General features: G+C 39.4%; 1 protein-coding gene across 3 annotated transcripts in view; it reads right to left on the bottom strand.

The window, feature by feature from the left end:
• Window positions 1–15120, bottom strand: part of TMEM39A (transmembrane protein 39A) — a 29386-nt gene extending 14266 nt beyond the window's left edge. For 2 of the 3 annotated variants that reach the window (XM_082460059.1, XM_082460061.1), the window contains exons 1-4: window positions 14767–15058; window positions 13443–13629; window positions 5091–5313; window positions 545–628 (exon numbers count right to left, since the gene is read on the bottom strand). In XM_082460059.1, coding sequence (XP_082316185.1) covers window positions 545–628; window positions 5091–5313; window positions 13443–13555 — 420 coding nt within the window. In that variant the 5' untranslated portion in view covers window positions 13556–13629; window positions 14767–15058. Of the gene's footprint in view, window positions 1–544; window positions 629–5090; window positions 5314–13442; window positions 13630–14766 lie in introns of all 3 variants that reach the window. The other variant, XM_082460060.1, reaches the window with a different exon arrangement.
• Window positions 15121–15126: the final 6 nt, after the last annotated feature.

Raw genomic sequence — 15126 nt, 5'->3', positions numbered from 1 at the left:
AAAAGAGTATGTTGCTATTGGAGAGTAAATAACAGGAGATCCTAACCTACGGAGGGTCAAGATTAGTCCTATGCAAGTGTGGATGCTGTCATTTTAAAATTCTAAGTTTTAGTAAACTCAAACAAATGTCTCTTGCTAGCAACTCCACAAATGGTAAATAAATAATTTCAAGTGAATGTTACTTGAAACAATGTTTTAGATGCAACTCTTTATTTACGTACATACAACTCTTCTTAACAATAGTTACCGAAAATCCATCCTGTTTTTACTGCAACTATCAAAATTAGAAAGATCGTACTGGAGAACTCAGAAACTAGAACTAAGCTCCTATTGGACAAATGAGATTTCTAACAGTTGAATTAGTATATCACACTTGAATTTTAAATATACTGTAAGAAAAGCTTTTAAAAAGAACTAGCACAATTCATGTAAGAGTAAAGAAATTAATTTATAATTGCATTCAAATTATACTTGGACATTTCACATTTTCAACCTCTAACCAGCTCTAGCTACAAGTGACAGAATACAGTGAATGAGCTGTTACCTCTGAGATGAGGGCCCATACAAGCCTCCTCGCAAGCATCACTGTGATGAATGCTGCCAGGTGGTAATCAATGAGATGAAAATTCTACAAGAGAAACAAATAACTGTATCAGAAAGAAATATGTGTATCCAGTTGGAACTACTACATGAAGAGGTTTGCCCCCTCAAAAGATTGTCCTATATCATCCTTCACTTACAGACCACAGGAATTTGAGGGACCTTGAAGAGACTACCTACCTTCTATTTCTTTCATGACAAATTGCTTTAACTTTTCAAACACTATTTTAAACTATCTGGAATGTAACCTTCTCTTTTTTTGCAAGTTTACTGTATTAGAAGGAAAAGATTACAGTTTTGGGTTAACAAGTGATAACCTGCAGAATTATGGCAAGAATAATTATCTAAAATGCCATATTTATAATGAGTGTCAAATTTAAATTCCCAGGCTTCAAGAGTTACTGTTGTTGGTCTCTCTTTATGAAAGCTTATATTAATCTAATTGGGCATCTACTAATCTAAACTCCCTACTCACTGATACATCAATACATTCAGTCTTTCCCCTTAACTTGATTTAAAAACATGTCTTATATTTGATCTCTTCTTCCTATAAAATGATAGCATTACCTAGATGCTGTGTATGGTTCCTTCTAGTTCTAAGTCTGTATATATATAACTGTGATAATAAACAAAATGAAAAGTCATTAGCAACAAAAAAAGTTGGGATGTATTTTCATTTTGATGGTCAAAAGGTCTGTAAGTTTCCACAGTCCTCCTTCCGGAATTTCTCAACTCATTCAATAAATATGAACTAGTCACCCACAGCGTGCCACGTAGTCTTCTAGATACTGAGGATACAATGCTGAAGAATGATAGACAAGATTCCTGCTCTCCTGGATCTTACTTTTTACTGCAGTGTGAGAGAGAAAGGGGATGGCAGAGATTACTAGTTGTTTCTTCTGCCATCACAAAATTTAACTGGACACTGACTCCTAGCTGACTAAAGGTACATTTCTCCGCCTCCCTTGCAATAACTACTTGCGGCTAAGGGATATGAGGGAAAGTCATGTGTGTGACTTCCAAGCCATGCCCTTAAAGGAAAGAGCTGTCTCTTTCTCCTTTCCTCCTTCCTGCCAGCTGCATGTGATGACAGGAGTTGGAGCCTTTGGACCATGGTGTCTGAAAGAAGCACACTGGGGGTAGCAGAGCAACAGATACAAAGAGTTGCCACACTGTCCTTATATCACCTACCTACTTTTTATACACTAGGGAAATAAGCATCTGTTCTGTTTTAGACACCCTGTTACAGCAGTTAAACCCACATCTTTAATAAAGTTGCTTAAGGGGGGAGGGCAATGACAATAAACAAACTAACAAGCAAAAGCATTTCAAATAGTTATGCTGCTGGTAAGAAATAAAACAATAATGACTGGGAAGGGAAGTGCAGAACCAATTTAAATTGGTGCTTCGGGAGGATATCTCTGAGAAAGTGGCACTTGGGCTGACAGCTGAACGACAAAAAAGCACAAGCCATGACAAGATCTGGGGGCAGAGAGCTCCAGGCAGAGGAAAAAGTAATCACACAGGCTCTAAGGCAGGGAAATATAGGCCTGGTATGTCTGAAAATCAGCAAGAAGGCTGGAATGAGGTAATGAGCAATAAAAGATTGAGTTTATATATTTTTTCCTATGGGGAAGTCGTAAGAGTGTTTTAGGCAAAGGGTGCCATGATTCTATTTGTATTTTAAAATTATCACGCTGATTGCTGTGTGGAAAATACATTGTATTGGGGAAAGATCAGTTAAGAAGCTATTGCTTTCAATTCAGATGAGAAAACATGATCGATTGAACAGGGTCAGTAGCGATGGAGTGGCCAGATTTGGGATACATTTTAAAGGTAAAGCAGTCAGAATATCAAGAGAGTGGCTTACCGTTCCTCGGACCATTTCCTTTTCCCTGTCTCTCTTTAAGTGTTTGGATTCTAACAATTATTTATCCCCTCTTAGTTTTGACACTCCTCCCTGCTCATCCTACTCCTCCAAAATAATGGAAGCAAATACACTACACCCCCTAGCTAATGTCTGGGGGGGTCTTATGTATCACCAATCCATCTAAGACATTTTTTATATCGAAAAATTTAAGTGCCTAATGTACCTCATTGTTAAGCAAATTTTGTTATATTCTAACATCACTGAAAACTAGTAATCTACTTATGATTAACTCTTTATAAACCAGAATATTTGATTAATCAAAGCACTCCACTCCTGAATATTCTGAATAACTTACTACACCACTTTTAGCTTTTATGTTTCTTAGGGTTAAGACTCACTCAGCTAATTATTTGATAGCTAGAATGAAACTTTACGTATTCAGGTGCCCACATTTTCTTTTTGATAATTATTAAGATCTTGAAAATGAAAAAGAAAAACCATATATATAAATCTGACAAATTTCTGAGTCAGGCATGCGTAACAGAAGAAAACTTAAAAGAGACAAACCACTAGTTAAGACGTAAGTCCCTTGGCGACCATCCCAGTCAAGCTGCCACCTGCCATGCTTGAATACCTTCAGTGGTGGGAAGCAATTAGGTCTGTAGCAGCCCATTCATCTTTAACAGCTCACTGATGCAGGCCCTCAGATTCATGGGCTAAAATCTTATTTGCTATTCCACATATGTTACTCTTAGCTCCACAATTAAATTTTAAGCTTTGTGTGATCAAGGATTATGTGTGGCAGATAAGTTAGCCAGTCCACATGATAACCTCCTTTAAGTGTGCCTTCTTCTACTGTAGAGACTGGAAAGCTAAAAACTACATTTCCGAACTTTCCTGTAACTGAAGTTACTAGATTTGATTTAATGTCTGCCAATCACATAAACTGAGTAAAGTGGGGAGAGGGCCAGGGTAAAAGGCACCCATTTTTGGTGGTGTGAGTCGGGCAAAGGAAGCCTAATTCTGGAGTCAGCAGCCATAGCAGCACTGGCTCCCTCCATTTCAAGGCAACATTTATAAGGGACTTTCACAAGAACTCCTGTCAGAAGTGGTTGACTGGGAAAAGAGCTCTTTGATTACCTTAAAATTCCGTAAGTGAGAAGTTTCCATGGGATGTCAAAGTGAAAACAGTATAACAGAACTAACCAACGGTACTCATGGAGTAAACACAGAATAAATACAGGAAGTAAAGCATAGCAGATAGGTCTGAGTTTGAGTGTTCACTTTGTCACATGTGATTTTAAGCCAGTTTCATAACTTCTAGGTCTTATATTTCTCACTTATAAAATGGGAGTCTTAGAGTGGTACCTACCTGTTTTTAGAAAGAATAAATGAGATAATACTTGCAAATAACATAGTAAACATCTTAGCAAGTATTTGCCAATGTCACTGTTAAGATACTGAGGTATTTACTTATAAAACGATACAGCTGGAAGAAGCCTTAAAGATCATCTAATCCAACCTCATTTTACAATACCATGGCCAAAGAAGGATTTAAAATAAAAATGTTTATTCCCTTCTCATACTATCTTGAATATTTTGGTCCACATTTCCTTTCTATGTTCACCAGACCAGGGAGGTTTTCTAATCATTTATAAGTGTCAGACACATACAATCTACCCAGGACAATAATCTTCTTTCTCCTAGAGCATATCTCCATTATCCATCCAAATCTGCCATTGCTGACCACGTACCTACTAGGTCACCTGACTATCCTGAACTGTTATTTTATATGCCCATCTGTGGAGAACCCTCTGGGCATCAAGATTACCACAGCACACTAAATAACTGGAAAGAGTTATAACTGCTGATGTACTTCAGCAGAGATGGCTAGTTCTTATCTCATTTTATTTTTGTAACAGAACCCAATTTTACTCAGGGTAACAATGAACCCAGCTAAGGTACTATATTGTCCAACCTCCCTTACAGTTAGGAGTGGGTACATGTGAAAATGATGTGAGCCTGGCCTATAAGAAATTCTCCTTTATGCTTCCCTACGTTCTTTGCCCTTCCTGGAGAACAGGGACAGACCACAGCCACCTTGGAGGCCACATGCTAGAAGATGGCAGAGTCTCCATCGGCCTGGGTCCCCTGCCAATGGAAATGTGCTACTCTTGCCAACCAGGACAACTGCCTCAGACTGTTACATGTTTGAGGCATTATACAATTTGCGGTTTATTTGTTACAGAAGCTATCATTATCCTCATATAGCCATCAAAAGGGTAAAGTTCCTGGAATATAATCATACTTGCACCTTAAACTTTCAACAAATTTAACATGGTGTAGAGAAAGCTAAATATCAAAACCCTTCTGTGATATGGTTATAATAAACTACTTAAATGTTTTCTGCATTTTCATTTATATTTTTACTACTTCTTGTTATGGACCAAAGCCAGATATTTAACAATCTTATGACATTATATTCTGAAGGTAATCTGTGCTTTAATATAAAAACATTTTATTCCAAGAAAAATTAAGAAAAATAATTTCTACACATAAGTTTTCCTACTAGTTTCTTGGCTAAGTAACATGAAGAACTTAAAGGCCTGTTAAGACTTACCAATGAAGTACAAGAGGCAGGATGATTATAAGGATACCACCACACTGTTTTATAGATGTTGATGTACTGAATGAACAAAGCAACCAGCAAGTAGATGAAAAAGAGAAATTCAAAGAGCAGGCTCCCATCCACAGGCAAATCAGGAATCTGGCAATGACGAACAGGACCTGGGGTGATTAAGGCTGTGATAGGTGGGACCGGAAGGCCAATAGCACTACCATTCCTGAAAAGAGAAAATTATGGTTAATTCAAATGGTGATACCTTTCAGTGTCAAAGAGCACAAAGGGGTTCTGCTTCCTTCTTCACCTACACTTTAACTGTTGGGCTTCCTCAAGACTCTATTCTGGGACCTTCTGCTTGTCTCTTTTCCCTCTGTACACTCTCTCTCCATAATGTAATACATGGTCATGGCTTCCATTATCTCCTACATGCTGAAAACTAAAATCTCTCCAAAAAGCTCACTGCTGCATTTTAGATCCATGATATCAAGTTGTCTACTGGACATCTCTGTGGTTCTCCTCCTACAATCCTGACCCTAGTCCATGGCCCACCCAGCTAGCTGCCCAAATCAGAAACCTGGGAGTCATATTAGGAATTTTCTTCTCTAAATCATATATACTCCACTTTATAAATCTTTTTCCAAACTGCACTCTCCTCTCTAAACCCACTGCCTAAGTTCAAGGAGTTACCATTTTTCACCTGAACTACTGAGGTAATCCCTCTAAATTCAACTCTACTTTGAGCAAATCCTCCAACCTGCCTTCAAAGATCTTTCTAAAGTGAAACTCTGATAGTGTACTCTCTTGCCTAAAACTCTTTAGTGGCTCTCCACTAATAGCATAATATCCAGAAATGTTCAGTCTGTCCTATGAGGCCCTCTGCTTAACAGACTACTCTCATCTCTTACCACTCCTCCACATGCACCCTACATACTACCCATGCTATTTGCTATCTGTGAATAAACATGCTATTCCTTTGTATACACCATTCTTTTTACCAGCAATGCCCTCCAAAATCACCTTCCTTAAAGCTTCACATACACATTTACAGACAAAATCTTTCAAGACTTTTAAAATGATCAAACATATCCTCTAAAAGCTTACTCTGACTCACTCAATCAAAACTGATTCATCTCTCCTCTGTGCCACCATTATACCTAAACTCTGCCTTTATTGCACTTTTCATACTGTTATACAGTTTTTTTTCATACAGTTGTATAATTTTTTTATATACATCTTTTTGTCTATCAGATCATAATCTTAAGGACAGAGACAGTACTTTTCCTAGTTCACTGCAAATACATATCTTTAGGTTGAGGAGACAGCAGACCAATACAGTCATGAAAAAGAGGGAGATCTCTTAAAACACAAATTAAAATGTAGAGATTTTAATCCCTATCTTCTTCTTGTTCTTTCTTCTAAGCTCTTTTGTAAGTCACAAATAGCTGGGCTATCTAAAATGATAAGATGAGGGACTTCCCTGGTGGTCCAGTGGTAAAGACTACACACTCCCAATGCAGGGGGCCCGGGTTCAATACCTAGTCAGGGAACTGGAACCCGCATGACGCACCCAAAAGATCCTGCATGCTGCAACTAAAGATCCCGCACATGCAACGAAGATACTGTGTGCCACAACTAAGACCCAGAGCAGCCAAATAAATAAATAAATAAAATGATAAGATGAGGGTAAGGAATAAAATTTCCCATTGTTTATATGCCTGTGAATAGAGATCTAAGGGTCTACTATTGCTAATAGAACAAGGAAAACAGGCTTGGTTTGGTTACTTCCAAAGAAGATTCTAGAGAAGGAACAATATTAGTGTTACCATTCTACTCTAAAATTTTCAAATATAGAATTCTACCAGTAGTATGTGACATTTACAGTACTTTAAGTGACTCATGGGAATATGAACTCTGCTCATTCTAAACACTTAAGAATACCAAGGCAGACACTCAGAAGAGCTAGAAGGGAAGAACAGGGATGGGGGGAGGGTCAGAAAAAATTATAAAAATTTCTTCCCCTCATTCTCAAGAGTACACTCCAATAGAACAAGCTTACCAAGGAGTAGGTTGTGATCTACCAGTAGGTCTCAAAACCTTACTTGCTCAATCATAAACCAATCATTAATACACCACTATCCTCTGATCTGTTCTGGGAGATGGGCCACAGCACTGCACAACTCCAGGAGGTATTTTTCACACAGAATGCAACATGAAAGGTGCCCTCTGGAGTTGTTTGAGCTGGTGGACTTGGAGAGAATTAATGCCAGCAGCCATTCTATTCCCTCACTCCATTTAATCATAAAATATGGAAACAAAAAATTCTGATGAGGAACCTCTACTCTAGAACAAACTAAACATTCTCTAGAACAAATAAAATTTCTTATTCCTCTTCAGTCAAAAGTACATGCTAAAATATCTGTTATGGGGCTTCCCTGGTGGCGCAGTGGTTGAGAATCTGCCTGCCAATGCAGGGGACACGGGTTCGAGCCCTGGTCTGGGAAGATCCCACATGCCGCGGAGCGACTAGGTCCGTGAGCCACAATTACTGAGCCTGCGCGTCTGGAGCCTGTGCTCCGCCAACAAGAGAGGCCGCGATAATGAGAGGCCCGCGCACCGCGATGAAGAGTGGCCCCCACTTGCCGCAACTAGAGAAAGCCCTCGCACAGAAACGAAGACCCAACACAGCCATAAATAAATAAATAAATAAATAAAAACCCAAAAGTTAAAAAAAAAAAAAAACCTTAAAATATCTGTTATGATTTAAAGGTTTTTATAGAATTTTCCTAAGTAAAGCAGACTAATTCTGCTGTTAACAAAGTTAATAACACTCTGGGCTTCAAGAAAAATATTCAAAACAAAGTACAAAAGATCTATATTTGTGGAACTACCATATGATCGAGCAATCCCACTTCTGGGCATATATCCAGAGAAAACCATAATCCGAAAGGATACCTGCGTCCCAATGGTCACTGCTGCACTGTTTACAATAGCCAAGACATGGAAGCAACCTAAACGTCCACTGACAGATGAATGGATAGAAAAGATGTGGTACATATATACAATGGAATATTACTCAGCCATAAAAAAGAATGAAATAATACCATTTGCAGCAATGTGGATGGACCTAGAGATTGTCATACTAAGTGAAGTAAGTCAGACTCAGAAAGACAAATATCATATGATATAGCTTATATGTGGAATCTAAAAAAAGGTACAATTGAACTTATTTACAAAACAGAAATAGAGTCACAAATGTAGAAAACAAACTTATGGTTACTGGGGGGAAAGGAGGTGGAGGGATAAATTGGGAGATTGGGATTGACATATACACACTATATATAAAATAGATAACTAATAAGGACCTACTGTACAGCACAGGGAACTCTACTCAGTACTCTGTAATGACCTATATGGGAAAAGAGTGGATATATGTGTATGTGTAACTGACTCACTTTGCTGTGCAGCAGAAACTAACACAACATTGTAAATCAACTGTCCTCCAATAAAAATTAAAAAAAAAAAAAAAAAAGGATGCCCTCAATCCTCCTCCCCCATATTTGTAAAAGCGCCACTCTTCTGTACGCCCATTAAATTCTGTCCCTGGTTCCCTTATCACACTTATCATTTCATACAGTATTGAAATATTCTCTCCCCTGGTAGACAGTAAGCCACGTGTAATCAGAAATCAAGATGTTAGGGAACTACTGACCAAAACAACTCACCTTGGCCAGACACAATAATAACTGCTTGCATGAGTTATCTTGTAACAGGAGATCCCAATAAGGAACATGGGGTTGCTGCTGAAAACTAACTGGGAGAATTCGGGAGGGGCCAAAAGGAGGGAGGAGATGCCAGCCCATAATATGTCCCGCCAACCTCCCAGAAACCCTCATGCTAGAATCCATCTTGGCTGAGAGATGCGTGCGTCACCAGGAAGTACCGAGTCAGACCAAATATGGCACAAGCAAGATAACTGGCCAGAGACAACCCAGAAAGTTAACCCCATTACCACAAAACCTGAGACTGCGAGCCAAGTGGCAGAGCAGTTCTCCTGGGTTCCCTTACCCTGCTGCTCTCTGTCCGGGTGCCCCTTCCAAATAAAGTCTTTTGTTTTGTCAGTTAAAAAAAAAAAATCTGTTATTTGTGATAGCCTATACAGCCTTGGCTATTATACTTCAAGCCAAAAGACAAAGAGACAAACATCAAATATAGTGATCCAGAGAATCAGTTGGAAAGAGGAAAGTATTCCTATATGTTAAACGTTTGAGAGGAGATATGATCAAAGATCTTAAAACCAAAAAAAGAAAAAAAAAAGAGCTAAAATAAATAGACTCGGTCAATACATCTCAGAAAATTAATTACGGAGGTATCATTTAAGAAAAATTAAAAGTATTGTTCCTAGGGCTTCCCTGGTGGCGCAGTGGTTAAGAATCCGCTTGCCAATGCAGGAGACATGGGTTCGATCCCTGGTCCGGGAAGATCCCACATGCCGCGGAGCAACTGAGCCCATGTGCTGCAACTACTGAGCCTGCGCTCTAGAGCCTGCAAGCCACAACTACTGAGCCTACGTGCCACAACTACTGAAGCCCACGCACCTAGAGCCCGTGCTCCGCAACAAGAGAAGCCACCCCAATGAGAAGCCTGCGCACCGCAACGAAGAGTAGCCCCCATTCGTTGCAACTAGAGAAAGCCCCCGTGCAGCAACGAAGACCCAACACAAACAAAAATAAAATAAATTAAAAAAAAAAAAGTACTGTTCCTCTGAAAGAATATAAAATAGATTCAAGAAGAGCAAAGTGACACAAATGTTTGAGATACAATGTGGGAGAGTTCCAGTCCCAGATTTCCCTCTAACCAGTTGTGGTTTTTGAGAAAGTAACTTTATATCCCTGAGCCTCAGTTTCTTCATCTATAATACAAGGGCTGGAAAAGATTCTCTTCAAAGAACTCTTCTCAATGCTATCACTGAATAGTCTCTTTCAAACTGTGCTGCAGGTCCCCAAGACCATGCCTAAGCCTGATGATTCACTAGGAGGACTCACAGGACTGCGCATATAGTCATGTTCACGGCTACGACGTATAACAGCAAGAGAATACAAATCAAAACTAGCAGATGGAAAAGGTACCAGGCAAAGTCCGGAGGAAACCAGGTGCAAACTTCCAAGAGTCCTTTCTCAGTGGAGTCATATAGGATGCACTTAACTCCTTCAGCAACTAGTTATGACAACATGTGTGAAGTGCTGTCTACCAGGGAGGTTCATTAAGAGACTGAGCAGGCAAGGTTTTTTACTGGAGACTAGCCACATAAATACTCTTTACCTAGCACTAACAAAATTCCAGACTCCCAAAAGGAAAGCAGGTGTTCAGCATAACAATCCTTAGAAAGGACTGCATACAAGGCTGGCATCTGGGAACTTGACTGGTAAACAGTCCCCTCCACTGATACAAAAGCTTTCCTAAATAATAAGAGTGGCTCACTGTGCCTAAACTATTTGTGCAAACACTATGAATTATGGTGAACCCTGCTTTGTCCCTGAATGCAGGAAAGAGTTAACATAGCAGGCCTAAGACTGGCTTTTACGGAGCTAGCAAGCAGCAAATTTTAGGTAAGCAAATGGATAAAGCAAGAAAAATTTAAAGGAATAAAAAAGAACTAAAAGGGATAGAGAATGCAGTGATCATTTGGACATGCTCAGGTGATATTATTAACTAAGCATACAAGAACAAAACAAAGAAAAAAAATCACTCTTAGTCCTTCTCAAATAAGATTCTCCCTCAACTAAAAGCTCTCTAAAAACTCAGCAGTTCACAGTATATCCTCCTTCTTTAGAAGGCAATCATCTAAGCACAGAGTCCCAAGAACAAATCCCTGCTCCCCACAGGTAGAAAGCAGGACAGGATGGATTTCAATTCTGATTGTGTCACCAAACTACCTCTTTGACATTTTCAAGTTTAACTTCAAACAGGTCACAAACACCTAACAAACGGGCAAATGCTCTCTTCTTCTACTGACTTCTGTCTTGCAGAATCAAGTATAACATCCAAAATTACATCACACTTAAGCAATTGTCTATTTCTCTCTTCAATACTCTACAGACACTCCAGAAATGAGTTCTCTGCATCTGGACATTGTCTTTCTTTATACACATCCCTCCTAAAACTATATTCTAGGCTATCTAACACTGGTTTTATCCACACTTTTTATACCCTTTCCCCAGGTCTTGTAAAACAACCTATTCTAGGCTGCTTCTTTCCCATCAAGAAACAAATATAGAACAGTCTGTCTTCTTCCAAAATAACCCCTCTAGGTAAAAATGTCACAAAATCATCCCTCATAATAGCTTTAGTGACTTTTCAAAACATGAGCAACTATTATTTTTCACTTCATTCTGATCTGTTGAAAAATAAGTCCTTCTCCCCACCAACCCAATTAATTGCTAAAGAAAGATATGTTAAAGGAGGAAAGTTGATGGAGAATGGTAGATCAAGGCAACCATAACTAGAACCTGGAAAGCCAGGATAGAAGAGCTACAAGGAAGACAGATCACATGCTCAGAGCTAAACTCATTTAAGAGCAGAGGTATTTTCTAAACGTTCCTAGTTCTTCCCAGTATTCTATCTGCAGACTTCAAGTACATGCAGAACCATCTGAGAATGTGGTTTTCAGCTCTTTTTAAATAGCAGAACAGTTCATATTCCCTCCCAAAAGATATTTTACATGGTATCCTAATATTTAAAATACACAGGAGAAAAAGTTAGTCTCATTAAGAGAGGACTGGGAAACCTGAAACCTAGACTACTAGGTCTGAATGACTTTTTCTCCCTTCTATGTGCTCCTACAAGCAGCCCAAAACACTGAGGAGGGTTTCCATGGGACAGTATGAGAATCTAATCTAATCTAAGAATCTAGGGAAATCCTCAAAGTCAAAGTAATGAACAAAGAACTACTGGAGTTAATACAAAGGCAGAGTTAGAATATTTTAGCTAGCTAGAATCCTAGCTAGGCACAGCTATGATTTTCTACTGCAATTTGAAAGTACTGAATCACTAAACTGATGGTCAGTATATATTAGTAAAATTAAAGCATGAACTTCAAATAGGAAACATCCTTCATCTCAGTATCTATGCTGGATAGTACTTTTCCTCAAGAGCATTTTCATATAGTCTCATTTTTTCATTTTTCTTTATTTAAAAAAATAAAACAACACATGCTATTTGTAGAAATTTTGGAAAATTCAGAGTAAAGTTTTTAAAAGTTACTGCAATTTACTACTTCATTTATTTCCAAGCATAAAGTATTTATGAAGCAGAAAGTATTACCGTTTTTAAAATGAGGAAATCCAAAGAACAGGAGAGTAAAAATATTACTCTAGGATAAATTATAAGTACTCTGTATACATATGTAAATATAAAATTTGGATTGAAAATTAGTATAATGAGAATCAGAGCCTGGAAAGTCCCTTCAAACTGGAATTTCAGGGAGAGACCCACCGAAATGACAACATCAGAACTGATTCTGAAGACTGAGTAGAGCTTGGAGTGGAAGGTCAGAAAGAAAGAAGGGCAGGCCAGAAAGAGAAAGTGCACAAATAACATCAGGAGGGCCTGAAAAGACAAGAGTAGTACTGATTGCTAGCTGTGAAAATTAGAATCCAGGCCAGAGAAAACTCTATTCAGGGAGGAAGCAGAAAAAAAAAATTATCTTGACCAAACAATCCAGTAAAAGCCATCTCTTTCTACTGCTACATGATCGAACCTCCTGATGAAATGAGTTATCCTGGATAATTTTAGAAATAATTCATTCTAACTTTTGAAAATTAGGAATAGAGATAAATTTCCATTAAGAAAATCAAATTCTTTATTCTCGTACAACATGACACAAATCTTAAGATGTTTAGGCTACAGCTGATAGTTTATTCATTTCATTTTGAACAAAATAATTTTTAAGACCCTTGATAGAATATGACAATTTTTGAATCTCATGTTAACTGTCAATTTTAATTTGCCCTCCCCAAAAAAGAATGCTAGTAAGTAGTTAAACCATCACACTCATCTTGAACTGTAATTAATTTCTCCCTTCTTTTAATAGTTGAAAAAAAAGATGATGACTAGAATTTGGATTATCAGCCGTAAGTATGAATCAGCCTGTTTTCACTTTGTGGGCATCACAACTTTCTATCTCCAAAGTATTCTGAAATACTAGGTTTTCAATCTTTAGGGTCAGGATTTCTACTTCAGTGTCAGAAAACAATCTTGATAAGCAAATATCTGAATAACATGATGACTTCTGTATTAGTCTTACTGATCATAGGATATTACAAATTACGCAAAGTCTTATTTCTTCTTTACCTGTTTCTCAGGCCTGTTCCATTGCCACAGCCCCCACCAACCAAAGTCTGCAAAGAAGGTAAAGCTGAACGGCTTAGCTGCTGCCGACTAGGGCCCCTCCTTCCACCGGGCATGTCCAGGAACCAGTCTGCTTCCAGTGCCACCTGTAGCTGCAACCCAGGTTAACGGCTGTCAGCCTGTTTCAACACTGAACAAAAAGAGACATTTAAATATCAGTTTACTATTTTTAAAGTAGGCAGTTTAACAAAACAACCAGAAGAACTGAGTGAGCAGACCTTGTAAAACCAGATTGTCAAACAAATGCTCCCAATGTCTATTACCTAGTTTATTCTAATGAAAGGACTACTCAGTCTCCAATGGGTCAGAAGCCTAAATTCTAATCTAAGCTCTGTTTGAAAGATATTACAATCAGGTAGAAATTTACAAGAAACACTGAATATATACATTTCCAGTTCAAAAGTAGTATTTCACAGTAAGCCACTTGAAATGCAGAAGAATCAGCACTGTCCAAAATGTTAGGTTTTGTTATCAAGGGAATCTAGATTCTGAGATCAGTTGGGTCACTTATGATCTGACTTTGAGGCATTTAACCTCTGAGTTTGTTTCCTCATCAGAAAAAAAAGCGTTCCTTGTCCTACAGAGGTGGTTGTCAGGACTGACAAAGATGCGTGAAAGTACATCAGAAGGTCTTTTAACGCTTTAAAAGTAAAACTGTTCAAGTGGTATCTCCATATGTTAGAGTGAAAATACTGGAAAGAGCTCAAGTGGATGGCCACTCCAGGAAAACTGATGTAAAATCATTTAGAAATTACTGAAACTGCAGGATTAAAAGACAAGTAATACATAAAGACCATCACTGAAAAGAAACTGTTTTTATCAATCTATGGCAAAATCACGGATCCGCCAATATGGATACCAAAAATCTGTTTCCGAAACAATACAACTTAAAAACTGAGGAATGACACCGTGGAAAAACCCTGGTTTTCAAAACGTTACAGCAGATATCCTCTGTTCCCTATTCCTAACAGCTTTCGGCTGCAGATTAACAAACGCCAGGTGAGACAAAGCATTCAAACCGCTGGATGTAGGGGCAGCTGGTCCTTGCTCAATTAATGAGCAAAGGGAAAGAAAAGTGTGGAGCAAAAAAATTGGGACGGAAGAGGGAGAGAGAGGATGGGGTGGAGGAAGGTGGGCGGCGAGAGGACCACAAACTTCAATAGACTGGCCCTTAAGAGGGGATGACAAAGCGGCCCCCGCCGCGCAACCTGGAGGGTCGAAGCAGGCCAGGGACAATCGGACAGCGCGGCGGCTCGGTAATACTCACGCATGGAGGAGGCCAGGCCAGTGGGGAGGGATCCCTGGGAGGAGGCGGCTTTACAGGCTGGACCCCAGGCAAGAGAACTCCCTGCCCAGGTTGAGACGCTCCAAACCAGCTGCTTGCCCGTGGGCCGTCCCCTCCCGGAGAGTCGAGAAAAGGTGTCCAGGCTTCGCGCTGCCAGACCCAGACACCGAGTCAGTGCCAGAGTCAGAGCCAGAGCTAAAGCTAGAGGCAGAGCCCGGCCCCGTCAGCACTCATCCTCAGCCTCCATTACCGCGGAGCTGAGCAGACGTGGCAGCGCACAGTGGTGACGTCAGCTCCGCGACGGCCTACCGCCCCAGCCGCGAACAGGGCCCCGGAACTACA

This window comes from Balaenoptera physalus, assembly GCF_965194825.1.
Source record: "Balaenoptera physalus genome assembly, chromosome: 4".
Taxonomy (NCBI): domain Eukaryota; kingdom Metazoa; phylum Chordata; class Mammalia; order Artiodactyla; family Balaenopteridae; genus Balaenoptera; species Balaenoptera physalus.
Note: the sequence above shows the minus strand (reverse complement) of the source record. Positions and strands in the feature narration are given on the sequence as shown.